General features: G+C 41.5%; 1 protein-coding gene across 7 annotated transcripts in view; it reads left to right on the top strand.

Moving 5' to 3' along the window:
• The first annotated feature begins 7,302 nt into the window (after positions 1–7,302).
• Positions 7,303–24,471, top strand: part of nsd1b (nuclear receptor binding SET domain protein 1b) — a 34,653-nt gene continuing 17,484 nt past the window's right edge. For 2 of the 7 annotated variants that reach the window (XM_005748312.1, XM_013914719.1), the window contains exons 1-7: positions 8,871–9,065; positions 9,439–10,343; positions 14,810–14,954; positions 16,965–17,137; positions 17,325–20,331; positions 22,600–22,712; positions 22,838–23,093. In XM_005748312.1, the coding sequence (XP_005748369.1) occupies positions 8,948–9,065; positions 9,439–10,343; positions 14,810–14,954; positions 16,965–17,137; positions 17,325–20,331; positions 22,600–22,712; positions 22,838–23,093 (4,717 nt within the window). In that variant the 5' untranslated portion in view covers positions 8,871–8,947. Of the gene's footprint in view, positions 7,402–7,495; positions 7,589–7,920; positions 8,143–8,170; positions 8,462–8,870; positions 9,066–9,297; positions 9,350–9,438; positions 10,344–14,809; positions 14,955–16,964; positions 17,138–17,324; positions 20,332–22,599; positions 22,713–22,837; positions 23,094–24,471 lie in introns of those variants that run through there. The other 5 variants (XM_005748314.1, XM_005748316.1, XM_005748315.1 and 2 more) reach the window with 5 other exon arrangements.

Consider the following 24,471-nt stretch of genomic DNA (forward strand, 5'->3'; position numbering starts at 1 on the left):
TCTCTTATGCACCGACTATGGACAAAGCCAGGGGTTAAAGTGGACTGGAACCGTTTTCCAGCACCATCAGTTAATGAGTAATCAAATCTGTTAAATAAATAAATAAATAAAAAAAGTTTTATAAAATAATAAAATGATGTCATCCCACAGGTTCTTACAACCTCAATGTATCCTTTTTTTTCGATATCACCATGATGTGTTCATGCTGCTGATGTCAATAACGTTGTTGCCAGACTTCAGCATCTGAGGGCTCTGGCTAGCATGTCAAACCATGAGTCAGTGTAAATGGAATAACATTCATAATTGGCAGGTAATTTCAAAAATTTCAAACAGCTCAACAAATATCATCAAATACAATCTAAAGTTTGGAGCACAAAATTATTGATTCATATTTATTGAAAATGAAAAATTACTTTTAAGTCCACATGTAATTAAAAATTCCAATAAAAAAATAAAGGGGTATGTTAGCTGCCCCATTCATCCCAATCTACTACATGTCTTTCTTTTCAGGGTAAGCAGTACCCTGGTAAGCAGGTCAGCAGCCATCAAGTTGTGTGTTATTACTGAGAACTTCCATTCAGCAAAATTCTTCCCTGTTAGGAGCAAGTTTTCCAAATCTGAAGGGAGATATTCTGAAAAGACTGACCAGATCCTCTCATCATTTTCTTTTATACTAGCATCTAATCTATCATGTGGCAGGGTGTTAAATTTCCAGTATCAAAGAGTAACGCTAGTTGGAGAAACTTTGATCCAACTATGTAGATAAACTTTCTGGAGACGAGAAGGAGCTTATAAATATTCCACTAGGTTCCCTGGAGATAAATGTCCAGAACCTGGAAATTAATTTCCACTCCCAGAAGGAGTGCAAATATGTTCCCTAATCAAAAAGCACTAAAAAAAATAGAGGAATTTATCTTGTGCAAAGTCTTGTACAATCAGTGTGATGCATGTAAAGGGGGATTCGATCAGCCTGATTACTGCCAGACCTGATCACTTAAAATTAAATAGAGCCTGTCTGATAAAGTAAAGATCGCTACAAGAGTTCAAAGAGGGACACAACAACTTAAGACCAGTCGAGAAATAAAGTCACTGACATCTATCAGTCTGGGAAGGGTTACGAAGCCAGTTCTAAGATTTCGGGATTCCAATGAACCGCAGTGAGAGCCATTATCTACAAATGGAGAAAACCTGGAACAGTTCTGAATCTTCCCAGAAGTGTCCAGCCTACCAAAATTACTCCAATGTTTCATTCAGGAGGTCACAAAAGACCCCAGAGCAACATCTAAAGTACTGCAGGCCTTGCTTTCCTCAGTTAAGGTCAGAGTTGATGATTCAAGGATGAGATGGCATCCTTGAATCAGAGTTCAAGGAGGAAAAGGAGGAAACCACTGCTTATCAAAAAGAACACAAAGGCTCATCTCACATTTGCAAAAAAGATCTTGATGTTCCTCAAGACTTTTGGGAAAATTTTCTGCGGACTGATGAGATAAAAGCTGAACTTTTAGTAAGGGTTAAGTCCCATTACATCTGGTGTACAACTAGCACGACCTTTCATAAAACGATCATAACAACACTGAATCATGGTGGTGGTAGTTTGATCGCCTGGGGCTCCTTTGCTGATTCAAGAACTGGACGACTTGCGGTTATTGATCAACCAGATCTACCAGAAAATCCTCCAGGAGAATGTCCGGCTATTACTGTGCTCTGAAGCTCAAGCTGACTTGGGTTATGTAGCAGGACAGTGATCCAAAACACACCACTAAGTCCACCTCTGAATGACTGAAAGAAAAAAAAAACAACAAAATGAAGGTTTTCAAGTGGAGTGGCCTGGTCAAAGTCTGGACTTAAATCAGATTGTAATGCTTGGGTATGACCTTAATCAGGCTCGAAAACCCTCCAGCGCTGCTGAATTAAAATAATTCTGCAAAAAAAGAGTGGGCCATCTATTATTAAAGTTTGGTTGAGGATCTGAAACATGTAACAAATATGCAAAAATAATAATATGTTGTCTTATAATAATAAGAGGGAGGGACTAAATGCTTCTGCACCACATTGTATGTATTTAGTAATTTCGTCCCAGACTTTGATACTAAAGTATGCATTAAAAAACTTATTTTCAATCTTCCCAGAGGCCCAACATTGGCAGAGGACAGCCTCCCTTTGCAGCCCACCCCGTCAGCTGTCAGAGTATGCAGGCAGTAATGTCAGCAAAAAAAAAGGAGGGAGGAAGAGGGGGAAATACAGAGATCCCTCCCTCTGCTGTACAGGAAGAACAAAGTCCTGTGCTCAGCCCTGCAGGAAAAAAAGGAAAGGAAGGGCATTTGTTTTATTGTAAACACACAATTTATCAACAATTACTTCATGAGCCTCATATCCTGAAACTTCGATTGCAGATCCCAGTTGAGAGCAGACAAAAAATCCACCAAACCGAATGAAGAGAGTGGAGATAGGCAGACAAAATGATCCTGATACAGACATCTAACTTTTCCTTGTGAAAAGTAAGATGTCTGTATCTGCCAACGACTGCCAGCGAGGTGAAAAGCAAGCCTGGCTAAGTTTAATCAGCCAATACTGGCACAAGTACAAAAGTATCAAAACAAAAAGTAAAGGAGTCAGGTTGGGGTTTCAGATGCTATCAGCGTGTACAAGAATATCTGTTATTTTATACGTATTAAATAAAAAAAAGAAAAAGTCAATTATGAGCATCACTCCCCATACAAATCTATCCAGCTTGTATACCGGTTTAAGTTCTGTTCCTTGAGCTTCAGAATTCAAGACCAATACTGAAAGAAGTTAAAAGCAGGTGAAACCCATTAAACCTAAAGAAGCTCATTCGGGTCAGCTGACGTGTTTGGAAAAAACTGCGATGACTGTGTGAACTCTTTTATTAGCAGAACAGAAACCACAGAGTTTTTCAGCTGAGTCATGTGAAGGCAGGGAAAATAAATATCTGTAACACACTAAATTGCTCATCACTATTAATCTGCATGTATAGTGAAACTCGAAAACCTCGTGGTGCTCTGCAGGAGAAGCACCCACTCTGGTTGATGCATGATGAACTGCAAATCCTTTACATAAGAGATGATACGTTTAATAGGGGAAAAAAGCGAAGGGAAAGTCTAACAGTCAATCAAATGAAAAAAACAAGAAGAGAAGTTCAAAGGGAAACCATATCATGGCACAGATAAGAACTCATAGGGTTGACAAATGTGCAGACCCATCGGTTTGATTCTTAACAGTGTATCTTAATTACGTGTATACCGTTTTTATAGTTCCCGCTCATTGCACTCATATCTAGCACTAGTTTTTGTGGTTTGTTTTCAGAGAATGAACTACTAAAGCTGTACTTTTGATAACTCACCAAGCACCAACCAGCAGACACACAAAGTCTGAAACTAGCATTTAGTTTTTATTAAGAAGGTGGTGGAGACCAGTAAATGTTGGACTTATTCTCACTGACTACTATATTAGACACACATTGCTAGTATGCCGTAAGACCTTCTTTTCCCTTCAGAGTTGTCCTAATTTCTAATGGCATAGATTCAACAAGTTTTAATATTCATAAGAGATTTTGGTCCAGCATCACACAGTTGTTGCAGATTTGTTGGCTGCACATCCATAACTTGGATCTCCTGCTCCACCACATCTGAAAGGTGCTCTAGTAGGTTGTAGGTTGTGGTGTTTAAATGATGCTCAGCTGGTACTTAAAAACATAAAACGACCCAAGAAAATGTTTGCATCATCATTGATGAGTCTGTTTGAATTGTAGCCTCGGTTTCCTGTTTTTAGCTGACAGCAGAGGCATCCAGTGTGGCCTTTTGCAGCTGCACCCTGTCTGCTTCAAGGTTCGATTGTGTTGTGTTCAGAGACGCTCTTCTGCAAACCTGTGTTTGTAACAAGTGGTTATTTGAGTTACTGTTGTCTTCTTTGCCTTCAGCTTAAGGGAGTCTGACCATTCTCATCTGAACTCTGGCATCAAGAAAGCATTTTCATCCAGACAACTGCTGATCCGTTCTCTGTAAGCCCTACAGATGATTGTGTGGGAAAATCCCAGTAGACCATTCCATTTAGCACCAACAACCATGTGACATTCAAAATCAGTCAAATCACCTTTTGTCTTTATTTTTTTTTAGCTCTATTTGAATGTCAGGAGGTCATCCTGACTATGTCTACATTTTTAAATGTTCTGACCTTCTGCCATATTAATGGCTGATTAGATATTCACATTCAAACTGGTGCACCAAATGAGGTAGCCAGAGAGTTTACATCAATTGACTTTAAATGATTATATAATTTTTCCGTGTACATCCTGCTCCATGAGCTGGAGAGAACACGGCTGGAAGAATATTATTAGATACTTCAAGACACCATATCAAGAGAGATATAAAGGCGCTCATATGCCATGCTGGAGACAATGTGGCTTGACTGTTGCTAATCATTTCCATGTCTTTTGGGACCGTCCCAGGTTAAAAGATTTCTGGATGGGTGTCCAGGCCTCCTTAAGCGCAGTCTTTAACGCTCAAATACCTCTAGATTTTAAGGTTCTATACATGGGTCTGGTGCCTTTTCTGGAACGTAGGAGTGAAATTAAGTTGGTGCAACTACTCTTGGTGGCAAGTAAGAAAACAGTTACAAGAAGATGTTAAGCCCAGTTCAGCCTACCCTGGATGACTGGTTTGGGCTTTAGAGATATTTAGAATGGAAAAACTGACATATCAGTTAAGAAATCAAATTGTTCCAAATTTGGAACAAGTGGATCGTATTCATTACCCCCACAAGAGCTGACTTTACTTGATCTCAGTGGTACTTGTACCTTTGTAACCTACTTATCTAACTGTTGACCATTCTTAATTCATTTATTTTATTTACTTATTTTTCTACTTTTTTTTTCTCCATGGCAGCAGAACGGGCAACCCCCCAGTTAATGATTATAGTTCCATATAATTTGTTCTACCTTTATGTAATATGAATCCCCTCCTAGAGAACATGTGAACCTTTTAGAACTTTATTTATCAGGCTATTCTCCTAGAGGATAATATGCACCTGTCGATCACTGTGTTTGTCATTTGCTTCTCCAGGATTAACTCCAAAAACCTGGAAGGACTCTGTTTTCATGTCATTCACATATTGCTATGTTGATAGATTTTTCTATCAACATAACACAGAGCACACAGAAAATATTTCTGTGTAACTGTGTCATCTAGTAACTGTTTGATAACAGGCTTTTGTATTAAATTGGTTCTCATCTCTCTCTAACTCTCTGGAATACCCTCAAGGAAGGTAGTGTGAGGATATAATGACAGAGGCGTGTAAAATCAGCCAAACAAACAAATATTTTACTCCCTCTTCATATAAGCAAATCAAAATAATGATTAAATAACAGCTACGGACACCACAGTGGTGTCATAGCTGCCATAGGAATTCCCCTTTGGGATAAAAACAAGAAGTATATCTTACTTGTAAGTTGCTGTTTAAAATTAGTCTAATTTGTAGTTTAGTTTATGTTTTGTTTGATAATCTCACTATCATATATAATACATGACATCTCTGTCTGCTAATAGTGTTCAACTCCTCCTACATGATCATGAGTTAAGCAAACAAACTTGGCACACAGATACATCGAAGTACATCTACTAAAGGTTCTCATCTACCATATCACATATTGTAGCGTTATTGCATTGCCTAGCAACCAACTACCAATCGTGTATGAGTTTATGTACCCACAATATCTTATAAAAGCAGAGTAGCATTTTAATTTCACGAGAGAGCCATCTAATCTATATCCACAAAAGCTGACGTACGCATTGTTACTTCGTAATGCCATCGAGTTGCCCAGCAACCACTTAACAACAGACTAAAACGACAGTAGAGGAGGATCTCAGCAGTGCGTGGAATCCACAAAAATGTGCTAATTCCTCTAATTCATCATAATATATACAGCACAAACAGACCAAACCATACTGTATTGTGACATCGTAATCGTAAAATATTATGTAGTGCTTTACAGTTGTGAAATTGGCTACAGGTTAGCAACATTTAGCACTAATATAACTTGTCAAAAATAATCACAGAACATTTTAAATGCAGGACTGAGACTAATGAAATAGTTTTTCTCATTTAAGATGGACAAAATAACAGAAGCACAAAATCCTTCTGATGATTCAATTTCAATGAACTGTAACTGTGTGTATATTAATTCCAGTCTTTTTGAATCACTGAATCGTTTTTCCATGTCTTGCATCTACTGAGTTCATGGGTGTGTTAAATGAGTATTGACAACTTTTTCACACTTTAAATCATTTGCAAACGGAAGCTCTGACTCATAAAGCACCTGAACCTGCAATGATGCAGCGGTGGAAAGTCCGGGAAGCGGAGACTGACCGTGAAACCGAGTTGAGTGACGCCAACAGCGGCTCGCCGGGAGTTGCGCGACCGTGCCGATCCGCGGCGCTATTCTGCGCTGCGCAAACCCCTTAGCAGGCCCTGTCCTTTTTGCCCGTCTCTCCCCTCGCCTTTCTCCTGTCTGTCTCTACAAGTCTGTTTTTCTTTCTCAGCAGACCACTCCTGCCAAGATCGAGGCAGAAAAGCAAAACGCATCCTAAATCGTCCGGGTTTCCCCCTCCCTCTCAAACGGAAAGAGGAGCTCACACCAAGTGTGTGTGACGGCAGAAATCGTACATTAATCTGACTCTTCTTTGTTCTGCTGGCTCAGAAATGATCTTACCGGACTAAAGGGTGTATTTATTTAACATCAATAGTTGACCCACCCAATGTTTTTTTGACAGAGGAGGGGTTGCGAGTGCTTTTTTGCGGCATGTCGGTTGTAAATGCCGTTTCTCACATCGCCACCCGGTGACTGTGGAGAGGTGTGTGTGTATGTGTGTGTGTGTCTTTGTGGTTGGGGGGGTATTTTTTTCGTTTACACCTGAAACAATCCCCCGACCATCCTCCGTGTCCCCAGTCACACATCCTCCCCACAAATCTTCAAATCTGGAGATTTCCTCAGCCATAAAAAACAAACACACCACGGCAGAAATCTCGTATGTCTCCCCGGCCGAGTGAGCTGCAGTTGTTTTCAGCTCTCAACCCCTCCGTGTGACAGAGAAGAAAAGCCTTCCCTTCAGACGTGCACACAAAAAGAAAAACTGGAAGCAAAGCAGCACGGTCGACGGTTAAAGTGCCATTAAATGTTGTGGTTTTTGCTGTCAAGACGTACGTTTGGCACACACACACACACACACACACACACACCAGAGGATAAGAGAGCCTCAGTCCCCCTCCTGTCGTGGCAGAAACGCTCATAAGACAGTGACTTTGGGAGGCACAACATGTTAAAGAAAATGTTACTGCCGTGACAAGACCCAAAGCAGCCTGCAGAAACCCCATCAGAGCACGGCAGAGGTGCGCTTTGTGGTTCAGTTTCTCCGTGACTGGGTGAACTTTATATCGAACATATATTAACACTTTGTGGCCTGTTTTTTTTCCCTCCTCTCAGGCTGGAGGACTCCATTTTGAAGGGACCGGGTGTGCAGCCAGAGAGACTACACAGCAACTCGTCTCAGGAAAGGAAACCCTTCTGTTTTTCCGGGTAGACTGCTGCACCATTTCACAGCCTCTCAGACGTGGTGGTGGACATTTTTGTTGATTTATTTATTTTTATTACTACTCGTCTTATCTCCAGGAGCATGTGAGCTTGCCCTCACATGCGGGGGTTGTGGTGGTGGTGGTGATGAAGAAGATGTCAGTTGTTGGCACAAGTTTGGCATATGGCATGTCATTGATGAAGGCAGCCCGCTTTGGGTTAATAATTGATGCTTGTAATTAAGAAGAGGGGCGGGGCGATTTTTTCTGAAGGTGTCGCGTGGTCGTCCGGTGCATTTTTTTGTTTTGTTTTGTTATGGGGTTTTTTGATGGCTGACAGCTCAGATTTTTCTCCTCTCTTTGTGTCTTTTTATATATCTTTTTTATTAAGGAGAAATTTACGGCCCCCTTCTGTGCTCCATGCTTTGGACCGGCTGGGGAGGGAGGCAGTGGTGACGACTGGCAGTGCGCACAGTAGAGATACTGACTTTCAAGGGGCAAGGCAGAGTCTGCGGGCAGGAAATAACCATGCAACAGAGCAAACATCCATAGACTGAGGAGGTGAGGGGGGATTATAAAGTTGTAGTTATAACAAAGCAAAGGGGGAGTGTCGCTGGAGGAGCACAACACGCCTGAATTTTTATTCCGGGGGCCGCTGGACCAGGCTTTTTAGCGCATGTTGAGAGGAGGAGGAGGGAGGAGGAGGTGGAGGGAGGCTGTGGAGGGGGGGTAGAGAGTGAGTACGTTTCACAGGATCCAGGCCTAGTAGTATTGCCGCTGGGACTCTCCTCATCCGCTTTCAAAAAATTGGAAATTGACACATTTAAACGCCAAAATGAGCGGGGCGGGGGTCATTTTTGCGCTGGCCGACAGTGGAATGGTAAGATTCTCGCGACACATCCCGTGTCATGTGGCGTTTTCTGCGTGATTTTGCTGTTTGATGCACATAGCCTGCATCTGTCGGAGGGAAGCCCGTGGAAGTGTGTGTGAGTGTGTGTTCGTGAACTTGTTGTGTGTGTCGTGGTCTTCGCATGTTATGTATGTATGTGTCTTGTCTCTCGTGCATTCACTGAGCCACTGGAGAGCAGCGAACGACACGACACACACACACACACTCATGCAGCTGCACACAGACATACAAAAACACACAGATATATGTAGATGCAAACGCGCACACGCCTTTTGGGCACGCGCACGAACGGGTCCATTTTAATTCGCGTTTTCAGCGCTGGCGCGTGAACGCGGGCTTGATTTTCTTTTTTATTAATTATTTTTCCCCCCAACACGACGGGATGTGATAATGTCACCGGGTTTATTGATACTGTAGCCATGCGTGCGAGTTTACAGGCTGACCTTATCGCGCTTGATGTCATTTTCATCATATCGCGATAACATTCCTAAAAGGATTTTGCAGCTCGACGGCGGTGTTTGCGCAGAATCCCCTCTTACAATGACACGTTATTATTTCGACCTTCCCGTCGTCAGTGAGTCTGTTTACGTTTTTTTTTGTTGTTTTTTTTCCCCAAATTTTGACACCACGGGAAGGCAGGCTGTGTTGTCTTTTGCGGATCTCGCCTCTGTGAGCTCTGCCCTTTCTCTGCCACTTTTTTTTTTCAAATATCTCATTACTCATTACTGCTTGGGATAACTTCAGATAAGCTCTTAAGACGTTTAAGTGACTGAAAGATGTGCCGAAACAAAATTTTAAAAAATGTCACAAATAAATCAAAGAAAATAACAGCCTTGAAGAATCAGAATGGATTTTAATGTACAAGGCATCTCCCAAAGTCTTTATGTTTTGGTTTTCCATTTAATGAAAGAAGGCCCTTCATTGATTATTTTGTCTTCATGTTTCAGGGAGGAGTCATGCCAGCATGAGTGGGCCTTACACAGGCCCAGGAAGGGAGAGTCATCAGACCAGCTGCCCTTTGACCCCTGGGTGTGACCTCACCGTCCTCTCCTGCCCCTCCAGACGCCAGGATCACAGGCTTGGGCTAACCATGTCAGGAGTCACCTCCTCACTCAAACATGCTTCCTCTATCTATGGGTTCACGACGCAAAGGGACCACTCCTCCTCATCCTCCTCCTCATCTTCGTACAGTCCTCTCAGGAGGCTCCAGCATCTCACCACCATGGTGAGCCAGCCTGACCTGGTCTTGCCACTGCGGGAGCCAGAGAGGGGATGGGAGTGGGGGACACATAAGAAGAATAGGGAAAATATGGAGAGGGACTCCTGGGCTGATTGCACTAGCAGGGATCACTCTGGAACCCAGGTTACAAGCCGAGAGGCAACCGTTGTTAACATTGCTTCCAAAAAGAAACAACCTGAGGTCCAGACGGGAAGTAGAGACACACCGGCGCCTAATTATACTGATTCTGTCACTTCGGAGAAAAAGACAGAAAACTGTTTCTCAGGCCCACCCAGTCCGGCCTTCTCCCTCGACAGTAACAGTCCCTTTGCGAACAACTTACTCCACTTTGAATCCTCTTTGTTTGAGGATGACGACAACGACATGGAGCGGAGGACCGTGCCACCTCTCAGTGGCATTCAGGAGAAACGGGAGAAGGTGGGGAATGTACTTCAGTCCACCTCCGGAGACGTAAACTTGCACTCCAAAGACTCTTCTCTGACGACAGCCAAAGTCGTCACCCGCTCCCAGTCCTCCGGTCAGCGCAGGAGATACTGGGATGGCTCAGAGGACGAGTGGGACAGCGACACAGAGTTACTGCTATTTGAGGATAGCCCCTCAAGGCATTCAATGGCAAGTTTTTTCCCCTTCTAAGTTATCTCGTCATGAAACAGCAGCAGTTCAGAGGTTTTTAGAAGTAGCAACGGCTTTTGGGTCTAGCCAAAGGATTGCTGGCATTCACCTGGCTGGGAAATACTTTCTCCGGAGCTGGATTACAAAACTTTTTCCACACACAAACCTTGACCGTGACATGCAGTGGCTCACTGCTTGTAACCTGTCATAACAAATCACTGGTTATTTTAAATGCTGGCCTGATGCAGACAAACGCACAGCTCCACGGCTGTTGCCCTGCCTTTAACAAACCGCAGCTGTCTGTTTTTAAAAAGCAGCAAAGGATAATTTTCACCTCTGCCATAGGTGTTCAAGCTGAGGGCAGAACTGAAGGGAGGGCGTGGAGGGTGAAATATGATGCCAGCGGTGCCGATGGCTTACTGACGGCATGCTTAGCTACAGGGCCTGCAGTTTGAGCTGTAGCAGAGGACACACAACAAAGGCTATGGAGGCAAATTACTCAAAAGCTCTTATTTAGTTTTTGTTGCGATTTATAGTAAAAAGTGACAGTTCTTTTACAAATCCGATTTTAAAATACTCCTTAAAACTGCAGAACCTTTCTAAGAAGTTGCCTTTACCATCTCAGTAGTCCAGTTGTACTCATCAGTATCAGTGTGAATTTTACATACTTCTACGATGCATATTTCCAAAGTGCTAAACAAACACTGAATAAATAGTCCACAGTTAACCCACTAAACCCCCGGTACCATTATAACCATCCTATAAAGCACACGATTGACTGTAGGTACCAGTTATCCTAAAATCTATGACAAAATGTCAAATTTCATATTCATATTAATATTAACTTTACTGTTTGCACTGTTTTACATGTTTTTATGATGGAAAGCCTCTGTGGGCTGCCTTCTTTAGGACACCGATAGGCTCACATAACAATCGATATAAATACAACACAGCGGATGTTTTCACTCAGTACAGTATATTTAAAGTAGGATACAAACAAAGTCCATACCGTCCTTTCACATGCACAAGTTCAAAAGCATGACCACAAAATCCATTTGAAGGCACCGTTTGACCATCAACCAGCATCTGGACCCTGAAACTGAAGCATCTAAATGAAATTCAGGCGTCATTCAAGGAGGTTCCTTCCTGCTATAAGGGAGTTTTTTCTTCCCACTGTCGCCAAGTGCCTGCTGATAGGGGGTTGTCTGACTTTTGGTGTTTTCTCTCTGTTATTCTAGCATCTTTACCTTTAGAGTATAAAGCACCACGAAAACAGCTATTGTTGTCATTTGGTGCTTTATAAATAAAATGTTATTTAATTCCTACAGTGACCTATCAGAATGTCTTAAAAACCCATAAAAGCTTTTTGTTTGTAGACATGATGGGACATTGATGGCAGCCTCACAGGAAAGCCGTGTTCGTGAAAAATTCAGTTTAGTTTCCTGTAGTTTAAAGAGTTTTCCTCAACTCAAAGGAGGTATTTGAATTAAATAAATTATATAGTACATCATGTGTTGTTACCTTTAGAAGTGCTGGTAAAAGGATTAAAAGGCTACTTTGGACAGAGCTGGGCTAGCTGTTATCAGTAGGCTTAGCTCTCATGTCCTGGCTTTACCCCTGTGAAACTGTGTCAGACATGTTGGATGGTTATTTAACTAATAAAATATTTGGCTAGTTGTAGTTATGGCATCTTAACCTTTTAGTAAAGTGACAATCTTAGGGGTTTTCATTTAAGTAGCAGTGGTTATTGAGCCTCTGAAGCTATTCCCATATTTTATATATTTGCAGCGATGTGAACTAGGTGTCAACAAAAACAAATAAACAAAAAATGCCATATTGAGTTCATGCTAATTTAAGCCAAGCCAAATCCTTCAGCTTCAAATTAAAAGCATTTAACGGTTAAAAAACACATGATGTCAATGAGTTGAGCTTTTACAGTGGTCACTTTCTGCATTTCAGAAGAAACATTGGAGTATTTTGAAATTGAGATGCCATATCCATCTGCGGTGGTGAAGAGAGAGCTGAGTGTGAAAGCAATGCTGTTCATTTACTGGTCAGTTGTCGTTCCTACCCTTATTTACGCCCATCAGGTCTGGGTAATGACCGGAAGGCTGAGATCCCGGATTCAAGTGATGGGAATGAGTTTCCTCCAAACAATGTCTGGGCTTAACCTTAAAGATAGGGTAGGGAGTTCAGTCATTTAGGAGAAGAGCCAACAATCTGCAGCAGTGGCTTGGGTAGCTGACGAGGATCCCTTCTGGACACCTTCTAGGTGAGGCGTTCCAGTCATGTCCTAATGGGAGGAAGCCTCAAGGCAGGCCCAGGACACAGAGATTACATCTCTTGGCTGGCCTGGGAACATCTCTGTGTCACCCTGGTTGGAGACGATGGCTGGGCACAGAGAGGGCTGAGCATCTCAGCTCATACTGATGTCCCAGATAACTTGCAGAAAATGGATGGATGTGTTTTGAAATATTGCAGGGAGTAATAAAACAAGAACAGCCACAATGACCACAGTGTGGTTGGTTATCTCCACCAGGTAACCAAGTATTACTTTCACTATTCCCTGTTGTTCAAACTCATGCTGCGTGCAGCTTAAAATCAGGTCACAGTTGGACTGCAGAATGATGGCAAAAGACAGGCTGCCTGTCAGCTTTATTCAAATGCCAGTAGTTTGTTTTTGCTGGCCAAGAAATCTGTGATCTATAGTGTAAAATCTGCATTTGCTGTTCCTACTATCACCCGCTGCAGTGATTCTCACACTGTGAGGTGTAGCGCCACGGCCGGATGGATGGGGATGACCAGGGGAGGGAAATATGACAAGAAATTCGATTCTTTTTCATTTTCAGTGATTTTTTTGTTTTTTGTTTTTCTGTCTTAGTCTAAAGTATGTCATGCCAGAAAAAGGTTGAGAACTAACACCCAGACTTTTAGATTGACACCTTAAGTGAGCTTGTCTCCAGTGCTAACAGCTTTTCTGGTCACACAGCTCTCTCTGGAGCCCATAAAGCTTTATGAGACTTTATAGCCATACATCCTATAAAGTCTCATATGTAAGCACAGACTAATAAAAAAACAACTTTGCAAACATTGCAAAATACAACTAGTGACAATTTCTGAATGCTATATCATTTTATTTCACAATAATCCAAAATAAAATGCGTAGAATACTTTTTAAAGTGAAATTCTTGGTCACAGAAATGAAGAAAATAACTTTTTCATTCAACACTCATTTTGAATTGAGTAAGATATGAAAAGTTGTATCAGAAAAACAAAAATCAGTAGATGGAAGCAGAAACGTAAAATTTAATATAGTTATATTACAGGTCTTGCAGTCTCCCGTAGCAGTCGTAGCATTAAAGTGTTAGGCTTGTATCGGACTACTGATCATGCAATGTGGACACGGCGTCTTGGCCTTACAAGACACTCACGTGAAATGAGGCACTAATCTCATTTTTATTACCCCGAATTATTTTGTTGTGGTTATTTTTATTTATAAAAAGATTTGCATTGGTGCTTGTTGCATTTTGAATGCCTCTCGCTATATTTTAGGCTTAACCTGAATCATTAGACTCATCCGGGGCAGTAGGTCTAAAAAATGAGAAATATGCTCATGTTTTTAATTTTGTGGTACAACTTGTGATCTTTGCTCAATTCAGCATAAAAAGCTGAATGATAATAGCATTTTGTTTAATTCATTTTTTTTAATTTTACTTTCTTTTTATTTCAACTAGCTTATACTGAGAGCTTTTTTAGTGCACCTGTCCCAAACTGCAGATACTGATTTAACTTTGTGATATGAGAAGGGCAGTGAACATTTCAGGCTTTAATCTTTAATAATTTCTTATATATTCATGTTCAAACATGGACTCAGATTGTAAAAAAATATATCTATTTATAAAAAATACATGTTTTATATAAGCTAAATTATGTCTAAATTTCAAACTGTGACATTTTCAAGAAAAATCAGAGCTGATTAAGCAGAAAAAATTCAAAAAAATTGATGACTTGAGATGCAATGACCCTTTATTTTTACACAGGGTTAAATCATAGCAGCTCCCAATGTCAGCCCTCTGGTCAGGCCTGCTACATGCCAGTCATAATTCAGGCCTGCTCATGTATCTCCAAGTTCAGCCTGGTTACATTTACACAAACAATCCAGCAGCTACAATTGGTACTGGGTTTTGGTGTTTCCATGCTGAGGTTTGTGTCACGGTTTGAACTGGGCATGATGACAAGTTAAAATTAGACCACAGAAAAGGTTTTTGGAGGCCGTGAAACTGAAACTTTTGGTTAAAATATAAAATGATAGTAAATCCTTTTCATATCTGTTTGTGTGAAATATTTGTACACTTACACAAGGTCATATTTTATCTTTGCTCTTGTCTGTTATATCTTCTGTACTGTTCTGTTAAGTGAAAATAATTCTTTTACTTATATTTCCCTCTTCATTTTTCTGTTGTCAGCCTCAGAGCAGCCTCAAGAAAAAGTCTTTGCCACCTGTGAAGTTTGTTGAGGGTGAAGTCGTTTGGGCAAAGTTCAGCCGGAGACCATGGTGGCCCTGCGAGGTGATTGTTGACCCCGTACAAGGAGTCTATCACAGAGCGAAAGGTGGGCCTGGAACATTGTTGACTTACTGTGATAACCCAAGCCGGTGCTTGGTAAATGAGTAGCTTTTAATTGTTCTGTGCAATGGTTTGGTCTCTTAACTTCAGCTGGTGGTTACAGAATGAATCCGTGAGTCAATTAACGGTGATTAACAGCACAGACACAGCCTGACGTTGAGGCTGTTTGAGATATATTTGATTATTTTAACTTCTTATACTGGGGTTGCCAACTTAAACTACAGGTTGCAGTGAGTCTGGGGATTTTGGGAGAAAATTATGAGGTGTGGTAATTTGGCTACACTGCAACTATGTGCTTCAGGAGAAAACTTTGCCACTTCTGTAAAGCCTGAACAATAATACCCTTAATAAATAGTGAAAGCCCAAATCTGCAGGTGGTGTTCTTTACAGAACAATTATACTGGTTTATGTTTTAATGGTTTCTAAACACAGTTTAGCTAGGTTCCCCAGTCATACACGGTAGGTTAACTGGTGAATGTAACTGTGAATGATTGTCTCTCTGTTATATGGCCTGTTTATGCCCGCCGTTCTCACAATGACGACAAAAGTGACGTCACATCAACTGGCGCCGCTGCTGTCATGTCTGTTATTACTGCCACTTGAATCAGATATCAGTGCAGGACCTCAGACGTTCCCAGATTACATAGAGATGAAAAGGGGGAAAAATGTCGTGACTTCTCCTCATAAACCAGCACTGATGTGGGGATTTTGGCTGAGTGGCGACACTTATCGTTCGGGAGTAAACTGTAACAAGTGGTGATGTAAATGGGTTGGAGATATGCTGACGTTACTGTTCAAAGTGACCAATGTGGTGAGCATAAATTGGCCATTAGTCCTATAACAAACTGGCAGCCTGTCCAGGGTATATCCCGACTCTTTCCTAGTGACAGCCGGGTTAGGCTGCAGCTACAGCCACGACCCTGAATTGGTGAAGTGGAAGAAAATTGATGGATGTACACAGAAAATTATCTCCTTATGTGATGCCAGGATGATGCCTTCCTGCTTTCTCTGGACAAAATATGTTTTTTTCACATGAAGTACACTTAAAAGATTACTCTCATCACTGTATCGAGTGATGACTGCCTGAGGGTTTAGGGATATTGTCTTATTCTGTTATGTCCTTACTGTCCCTTACTGTAATTCTGTGTCTGGAATAATTGGTTTACAAATAATTAAAGAAGCTATCATTGTGCCAAGTGCATGCTCTCACTTTTGGGACGCTCATATGGATCCTGCTGCCAAATGTTATCTTAAGTGACGGATGACAGTCCTTTTCTACACTATGTTATCATTGGCTAGTTTTTCTTCACCTTTCACCATTTTATCAATGATGAACTATGATTGTATGCAGCTTTCTTAAAAGCTGTCATATATTGAGAACCTAAATGATTATGTTGGCTATGTGTTAGCCGCACATTAGTCTTTGTATACAAAGAATTGTTATTCACAAACAGTAACAATAACATTTCAAATTGCTCATTTATAGCAAATTGCAATGAATTTTTTTTATTTATTTGGCGCGTTTCATTTCACGTAAACATAATGTGCCTAACATTAAAGATATAAATTAAAAACCTATGTAGGTGTCCTATGTCTTAAGGGAATAAAAACAAAAAAAAACAAAGAAAAAAAGCATGATTATTGAATTTTTTTAATGGTTCTTGGAGTGTTTTTATGATTCTAAAGTCACAGCGGGCCTCCTGCTGCGCCTGTTGCACATTTTCTTTTAATTTTACAGTACCTCCATAATCTGCAGCATATATGGTACTTTCCTTTCCCACAAAGAAGAAGTTCCATATAGAGCCATTTTTTTCAGTTGATAGCATTGTGGTCATTTAGCAATATGTCATGCTCATAGTTCTGACATAAAGACATCATGTATTTCCATCAGTTATGGGTTGTTAAGACTGCTGTCTTCTTATATTTTCAAGTTCCCTTTTCTTCAGGTGATGCACTGATCTGACTGGACTGAGAGTAATTTTTGTTGTTGTCTCAGAGCCTAGCGACCGGCCCTGTCGGCTCTACCATGTCAGGACGTTTGGGGAGCCCCAGGAGCTGGTTTGGGTGGAGGAAAAATCAACTCATACTTTCCATGGAGGCTTTGAATTTGAACAGCTCCTCCTACTACGGCGGAGGGGGAAACAAAGGGAGCAGAACAGCAAATACACCGTAAATACCATTTTATTAATAGCAGGACAACACTTGCATGCCTTGAGTTAAAAAAAGAACCTTCCTGGTAGATAACAAAGGAAAGCTTGCACGTCCAGAAATAAAAGACTTGCTAAGGCCAAACAGGTTATTTCTGTAAGCTGAAATATGCGCAAAGATTGAGGAGTCTTTGCTTATCTTTCTCTAGATTGCTAAGCGGTTTAAGGAATCCTGGAAGTCCAGTGTGGCAGAAGCTGAATCCATTCTTCCTGAGAGACCCAAAATGGCGTCTTCCGTGTCTTTGTCCATAGCTGATGCCTTCCATGATGCTTCCCCACTGGAAAGAGAGAATAAGACCCATCAAAACTTTCTTCCTGTCACTTCATCTGTCTCCACCCATACTGAGACGTCACACATGACCAATGGATCCATTCCATCCCCAGTAATTACACCCCCTGTTACAACTCCAACAAAGCCAAGCACTTTAAAGAAATCTTCTGGAAAGAAGAAACAGAATGAAGCATCAAAGGATACAAAAAGTAAACACTCTAAAAAGACATTGAATAATAGTCCTGACAAATCGGATAGAGACAGTGAGGAGTGCCCGTACTCTGACCTTGAGTCAGTCCCTAAAATTTTGTGTCCTAAAGCACTTGAACGTCAGCCTAAGCTAGTTCCAACTCAGCCGTCTGTTGTGGTTGTCAAAGAGGTAAAGAAGCAGCCTGAGATTCAAAGTGGTCTTTGGTTTAGCAAATCGAGCAAAGACAGGCGACCTAAAACAACCAGTCCAATGCCAGACCGCAGTCTCTTCAGTAAGGTCCCCTGTAAGAAAAAGAGCTCATCTGTTATTAGTAAAAAGACACCAGCTTCTTGTGCCTCCTCCTCTGTCAGTGCCGCCGCCAACGAGCAGTCAGGATTGTCGGACAAGCAGAAGACCACTGAAACGAATCTGCCTCCTGAACAGTCAGGAAATCTAAAGTGTAAAAACACTGTTGCTGCTAATGGGCACTTTGGTACAGCTGGTGGTGTGGGTGAGCAGAAGTCTCTAGACTCTGAGGATAGTGGTTGTTCAAAGGGTAGAAAGTCAGTTGCCAGTTCAGTGGATACCATCAGTGGCACATGTGGCCAGTTAAGTCTTTCAGACATTAAGAAGTCCTTAGAGGCCACCGTGAAAGATAATTTGAGTGATCTATCCAGGTTTTCAGAGAGTGCAAAGATTGTCAGTCAAACTGAACATTCTGATGCGACATCTACTAAAAAACATTATACAACTGAAAACATTGCTGAGGAGGAAAAAGAGAGCAAAAATGCTTCAGCATCCTGTTTACAAGATAAAACTACGGACCCATTAGGGTGGCTAGAAACTCAAACGAGTCTGGTCTCTAAATGTAGGCTACCCTTTGTCAAATTAATACGCAAGGACATAAAAGATAAGAAGATCTCAAACTCCAATACTACTATTCATTCCAAAGACCAACCTGGAAGCACAAAGAAAGAGAGAAGATCAGATACTAACATGACTACATTGTCATCCAAACAATCAAACTGGATGGATGGTCAGGGAAGAGCCTCAAAAGACGAGGTAGTCGCCTCCAAAATAAAAGTCTCAGTTAAGAAATTAAAAGCACGCGGCAAGTCAAATGTGGTTAATTTCTCATCAGAATCATCACATGAGAATATCATGACCTCAAATGTTTCCACTGAGGAGTTTGGTAGCCCAGAAACAGAGGGAATACCAGTTTCAAATGGAAGTCTGAGTACTGTGAGTTACTCATCCTCGAACCAGTCAGATCAGTTTGAAGGTAAAAAGACACCCGACTCTAATGTAACAAGCAAGTCTTCTGAACAACTGGTCAGACCAGACCAAGCAACCACATCTGTCACATCACATAGAACGACCGTTCCACCTTCTCACCAGCGTGCAAGGTTAGCATGTAGAAGAGCTTATTTTCCAGGACGTCCTTCCTCTGAGAAAACCAAGAAAGTGGCCTATAAATTAAAGCGTGGCCTAGATGATGTGAATAAAGTCATGCAAGAGCAGCCTGCCCACCTCCCGGCCAGCAGTCGGCTGATGACTAGAGCGCTGAAGGCCATGCAAGAGGCTGAGGAAAAAAAGCGTGAAAAAGTCAAAAAGGAGGCTGAACAGAAACAACCCTTGAATAATTTTAGAAAATCTGAGGACCTGAGCTGCAGTCCCAAGGCCAAATCGGACTTTTGCACTAGTAAAAAGTCCCCAAAATCACATTCTAATGACAGTGTTGAGTATGCGCCTGACAGTTTTTCCAGTTGTAGCAGCCCCCATTTGATTTTTTCTGATTCCAATGACTATGACACAGATGTTAAGAGTGAAGATGAAGACCTCTCAATTCCCTCAACTCCACCGATGGACTTTATACCTCTTACTTCTAAAGCAAAGGCAAAGAAGGAGGATTGCTCCTCAGACGCATGGTTATCACATTCACCGTCGTCGCCATTTTCTTTTATAAATGCCTTTAAAAATGTTGAAGAGGTCTCTTTTCAGTCCCTGACAAATGAAAGCAATGGTAAACCAGTTTCTTTCAAGCCGGACACCAACTACAAGTTTAGCACCTTCCTTATGATGCTGAAGGACTTGCATGACACTAGAGAGCGAGACGGTGCGCCCTTAGAACTGGAGATTGGGCCACCAAGTGCACATGTTAAGGAAGAGCCTTTAGTGATGCCAGGGGAGGCTACGCCTGCAGGACAAGATCAACAATTAGATTTTGTTCATAGCATCTCAAACTCAAGTCCAGATAAAACCATAGTCGCACATAATGAGGAAGGTCCGTATCAGATGTCCAAGAGGCCCTACAACAGACGGGGTAGCTCATCCAGGTGGAAAAAGAAAGCCAATCGCAAAGTGCCTTGTCGTCGCGCCAGGTCTGGGCCTGGTTTCCCAGGACTTGAGTCAGGAATGTCGTCCATGCCAGCAAAGGACTCTTCATCAACAGAGGATTGCTCATCAAAAATGCCGGGCATATGGGAGCAGCCTGGAGGTGGTGAAGGAGCAGTTGTGGTGACCGAGGAGGACAGTTGGAGCAGAGTAAAGGAGAATCTACAGATCATGGTGCCTTTGGAGCAGAAGGGTCGTGACATTGCACTGCCTTTGGAAAAGCCTAATGGGCTTGTGGACTGCACTAAGAAGAAGGCGAGCTTGACGCACAACACTGGAGAAGGTGACAAGGATCCGACAGGTAAGGAGAATTTAGTGTAGAGACCCCCACCGAGAGACTAAGCTGATGGGTGTAATGTAGAAGAAAGATAATGAGAAAAACTGAATAGAAGCCAGGGAGGCAAGGGAGAGCTAAAAGCAATTGTTTTTAAAGAGGTTTTTGTGTGTCTCAAGTGCTCCCACACTAGCACCGGCTTTTTCAAGTGTATAAATGCATTCATATTAGTGTGTTTACATAAACTGCTAGAACAAGCAGAATGGTCAAAAGGTTAAGAGTAAAACCCTGAACTCTTCTCTCCCTCAGTGGTTGCCATCTTGGCTTAGTAGCAGAAACATAAGGATAATTTCAGCCAGTTGAAGGCTACATCATCAGCGTTAATTTTGATTAATGACAATTAATGACAGTCACACCATGTTTAGAGGCCATTTCTCCATCTCTTGTTTATTTTTTAGAATTTTGTTTTATTCGTTGTTATAAATGCCAGTACAGATAAACCGGCTAATCACTAAAATCCTCAATGCAAATAACCAAAATATAGATGATGTTTGTCATGTCTTTGCTGTTTTTTTTGTTTGTTTGTGGGGGTTGTTGTTGTAAAGGTTGTGTCGATCGGATTAGCTTCATAACCGTGTGTACTCGTTACCCTTTGATTACTCAATTACAGAAGTACCTCATTCTGTTTAGATTAAATATTAAGCACTCTGGCAAATACCTCCTTAAAAAATAAATACTTCAGCCATTTTCAACTGCAAATTGCTAAACGTGGCCAATATCAGTTTTATACAATACGATTACGTCAAGTAAAACAACACTGTAACTAAAACCTGCCATAAATGTTGCCATGAGACAGAGTCAGACTGATATCAGTGTGTGAGGCAATTACATGCAGACGGTTTCTGATACAACAATTAACTGTGATAAATCACACATCTGTCACTGACTACATAGGTAGGAATTTCTGTTTATTACATTTGTTCTCAGCAATAATCAGAATACATCCAGTTCATTTGAGTCCCCTCAAGTTGTGCTGATTGGGAAAGACTCCTTCAGACTGATGGCAACATGTTGGCAATGTGTCTGCTTTTATAAAGTAGATGGTGAGTCAGTCCAAATTGGATTGTGACTGTTTGCAGAAAAGTTGCCTCCCATCGGGCAACCTGTGCAATCGCCTTGTGATTAGAAGTGGCCATTGGTGTGCAACAGCCTTAACGCTGGGACAACCATTTAGTCGCCACTAGTTGCAATTAGTCACAGAATATGAAAAAATGTCAATTAAAAAAAAATCAGTACAATTATCAGGCAGCTGGAGATGATAATCTTATTTATTTGGTTATTTGTTATGATACATGGATACATGCTGTCCTATTTTTACTTGCACAACTGAGCCATTAGCTTTCACTGAATTAGGGGGTTGTTTTGTCAAGCTGAGTCTTGGTTGATTTTTTTTTTGGTCGGCTAACATTATCTGCATGTGATGAGCCCTCTTGTTCGTAGTATTCCCAGCAGGGGCGAGTCTACAGAGGGGGAGACAAGGGAGGGCAACTGCCCTCCCTGCTGTAGTGCCTTGCCCCCCTAGCTTTTGTTAACTCCATTTACACATAGGGGATTTTCAAATACTTCACTGAAGAGTGAAGTATTTGAAAATACTTACGCCTCTTTTGTGTCCCTGTAATGGTACAGTATCATCACGCAAAATATCGTGATGCTATTCTGCATCTGTTGTTTTATTTTTCCCCAACCCTAGTTTATACAATAATGCGTATGAAATGAAAAATCTGTGTTTCTGAATAGTAAATCCTTTAACCACAGGTGTAAATCTGTGTGCACATTAAACTGCAGGTATAAAAGTAACAGTACTTTAAACTGTTAGGTTCAGTTCTGAATTCTGACTTGCCATTGAGGAATTTAAAAAAACATATAGCAGTCTGTTTCTGCTCATGTAATGGGTAGACTACTAACATAGTTAGTCTACCAGTTGTACAAATACTAGTGCTCTCAGTGTTAATGTCGTTAAAATGACGTTGACGCCATAACCGCATTAACACGGCAAATCTCCGTTAGTGAGTTAGCGCGAATCGCCCCGTGCATGGGGCTGCACGGCGTCAATGCATTAGCGCGGTTAGCTCGTTAACGTGTTAGCGCAGTCCAGCCACACACACGAGGTGATCCGTTAACGACATTAACGCTGACAGCACTAACAAATACTGACGCTGTCAAAGGGCTAAATAGGTCAAAAATAAATGTATATCTATAATCTTTTTAAAAATAAAATAAAATTTGTCCCCTTAGCACATAAACGAATAAGAAAACCAAGCAAGAGGATGATTGAATGGACTGAAGAGTACGACCAGATTTTCTCCGTGAGGAAGAAAACGAGAAAGCCTCTCCAGTTGATTGGAAAGGTAAAAATCACACAAAGTAAGCTCTTTTGTAAGTACACATTATTATATGAGCATAACAGTTTAGTATTAACCAGCCAGTGTAACTTTATACTGCTTCACACAACTCATGCAATCTGCTCTCTCAGGCCTCTCAACCCATTACCTCCATATCTGAACCCTCGGAGTGTGACAAGAGCATGCAAGTCCAGCCATCCTTGAACTTACTTCCCGAAATACAGACACCACCCCCTGAGGAAATCTGTGCAACGACGCCCTCTGACCTACAAATTCCCTGCACTGAAAACACACCTTCACAAGATGCACCCGTTCTTTCCATTGACACGTTAACCCCTCCTCCTGAAGCAGAACCTTCGCTACCAGAAAGCATCGTCAAAGACAATGGTAGGACTATGTTTGTGTGCTTTTCTTTCTGAGGACACAAGTTCAGGTCAAGTCTCTGTGTAGACTGTGGTTGAAATATTATACGGTTAACTTTAAGATTTTCCTGCATTAGCGCTAAGAAGCCTGAACCATGACCAGAAATATGCAGATGTGTTGTAGACAGCGTTGTGGCCATAGGCACGGGTTTCGACGTGCTCCTCTGCCATTTCAGTACTCATACCTTTCACACAGGGTCAACTTATACATGAACTCTTTTAATAAGTGCTGCTGAAGGTTCTACAAGTTAAAAGGTTCTTTCACTTGATAAGGGCAAGGCTTTTAAACTTCTCATTAGTGATCATGATTGCCTTCAAATGGTAGTTTCTATTTGCCAGCATAAAAATAAATGTTTGACAGAAAAGTCCTAGGAACTCAGTGAAGCTGTAAGAAGGATAATTGTAGATTTATAGAAGCTGTGGAGATCTATTGGAGTCCTTTCAAAACAACTGCAGATTCCATCATCAGTTCAAACAATTGTACATAAGTACACCTTATTTGGTTAAGTCACCACTTTGGATCTTCTGATAGACCTTGTCAAACTGTCAGCCTCAGATGAGAGGAAGTTGGTTAGGACGTTCAGGAACAACCTAGGAACCATCAAAGGCTCAAGGCTGCTGTGAACTGGCAACTGGTGGAACACCAGTGTCGCTGTTCACAGTGAAGCCAGTTTTACATCGACACGGAGTGAGAGGATGCCGATCAAGAAAGAAGACCGTGCTCCAAAATCAACGCCTTTAAGCTCAACTGAAATTTGCAGTTGCCCAGGTGAACAAGCCAAATGCTTTTTGGAGGACAGTTTAAAGGTCAAAGACAAAGATTGAGCTGTTTGGCCTCTAGACAAGAGGCATGTATGGAGGATTAAATGTGGAGCTGTCAAACCACATAAGAACACAGTACCAACTGGTGCATGCATGGTGGCGGTATCATTTCGCTCTGGGGCGATTTTGCTGCCTGTAGTACATTGCACAAAGTGGATGGAATAATGAAGGAGGAGGACTTCGTCTTCACCATCAACAGCTAGACGCTTGAACACACTTGGACACAGTTTGGTGTTCCAACAGGACAATAAACCCAAACACACATAAAAACTGGTTTTAAATGGATAAAGAAGGCTAACATTAGGCTTCTGGAATAGCCTTCTGAAAGTCCCGCCCTCAACCATGTTGAAAATTTGTGGACTTAAACAAATATTAGTGGAGACGTATTTATATATTTGACCCTGTGTGGATTAAAGAAAATTAAAAAATAAATTCAAAGCCCAAAATTACCGCGACATTCATGCCGCTGATAAGCAGTAATAAACCTGTAAGCACAACTGCACTTAAAGAAAGGCAAACAG

This window comes from Pundamilia nyererei, unplaced genomic scaffold (assembly GCF_000239375.1).
Source record: "Pundamilia nyererei isolate P.nyererei 1_Seehausen unplaced genomic scaffold, PunNye1.0 scaffold00219, whole genome shotgun sequence".
NCBI classification, from domain to species: Eukaryota; Metazoa; Chordata; class Actinopteri; order Cichliformes; family Cichlidae; genus Pundamilia; species Pundamilia nyererei.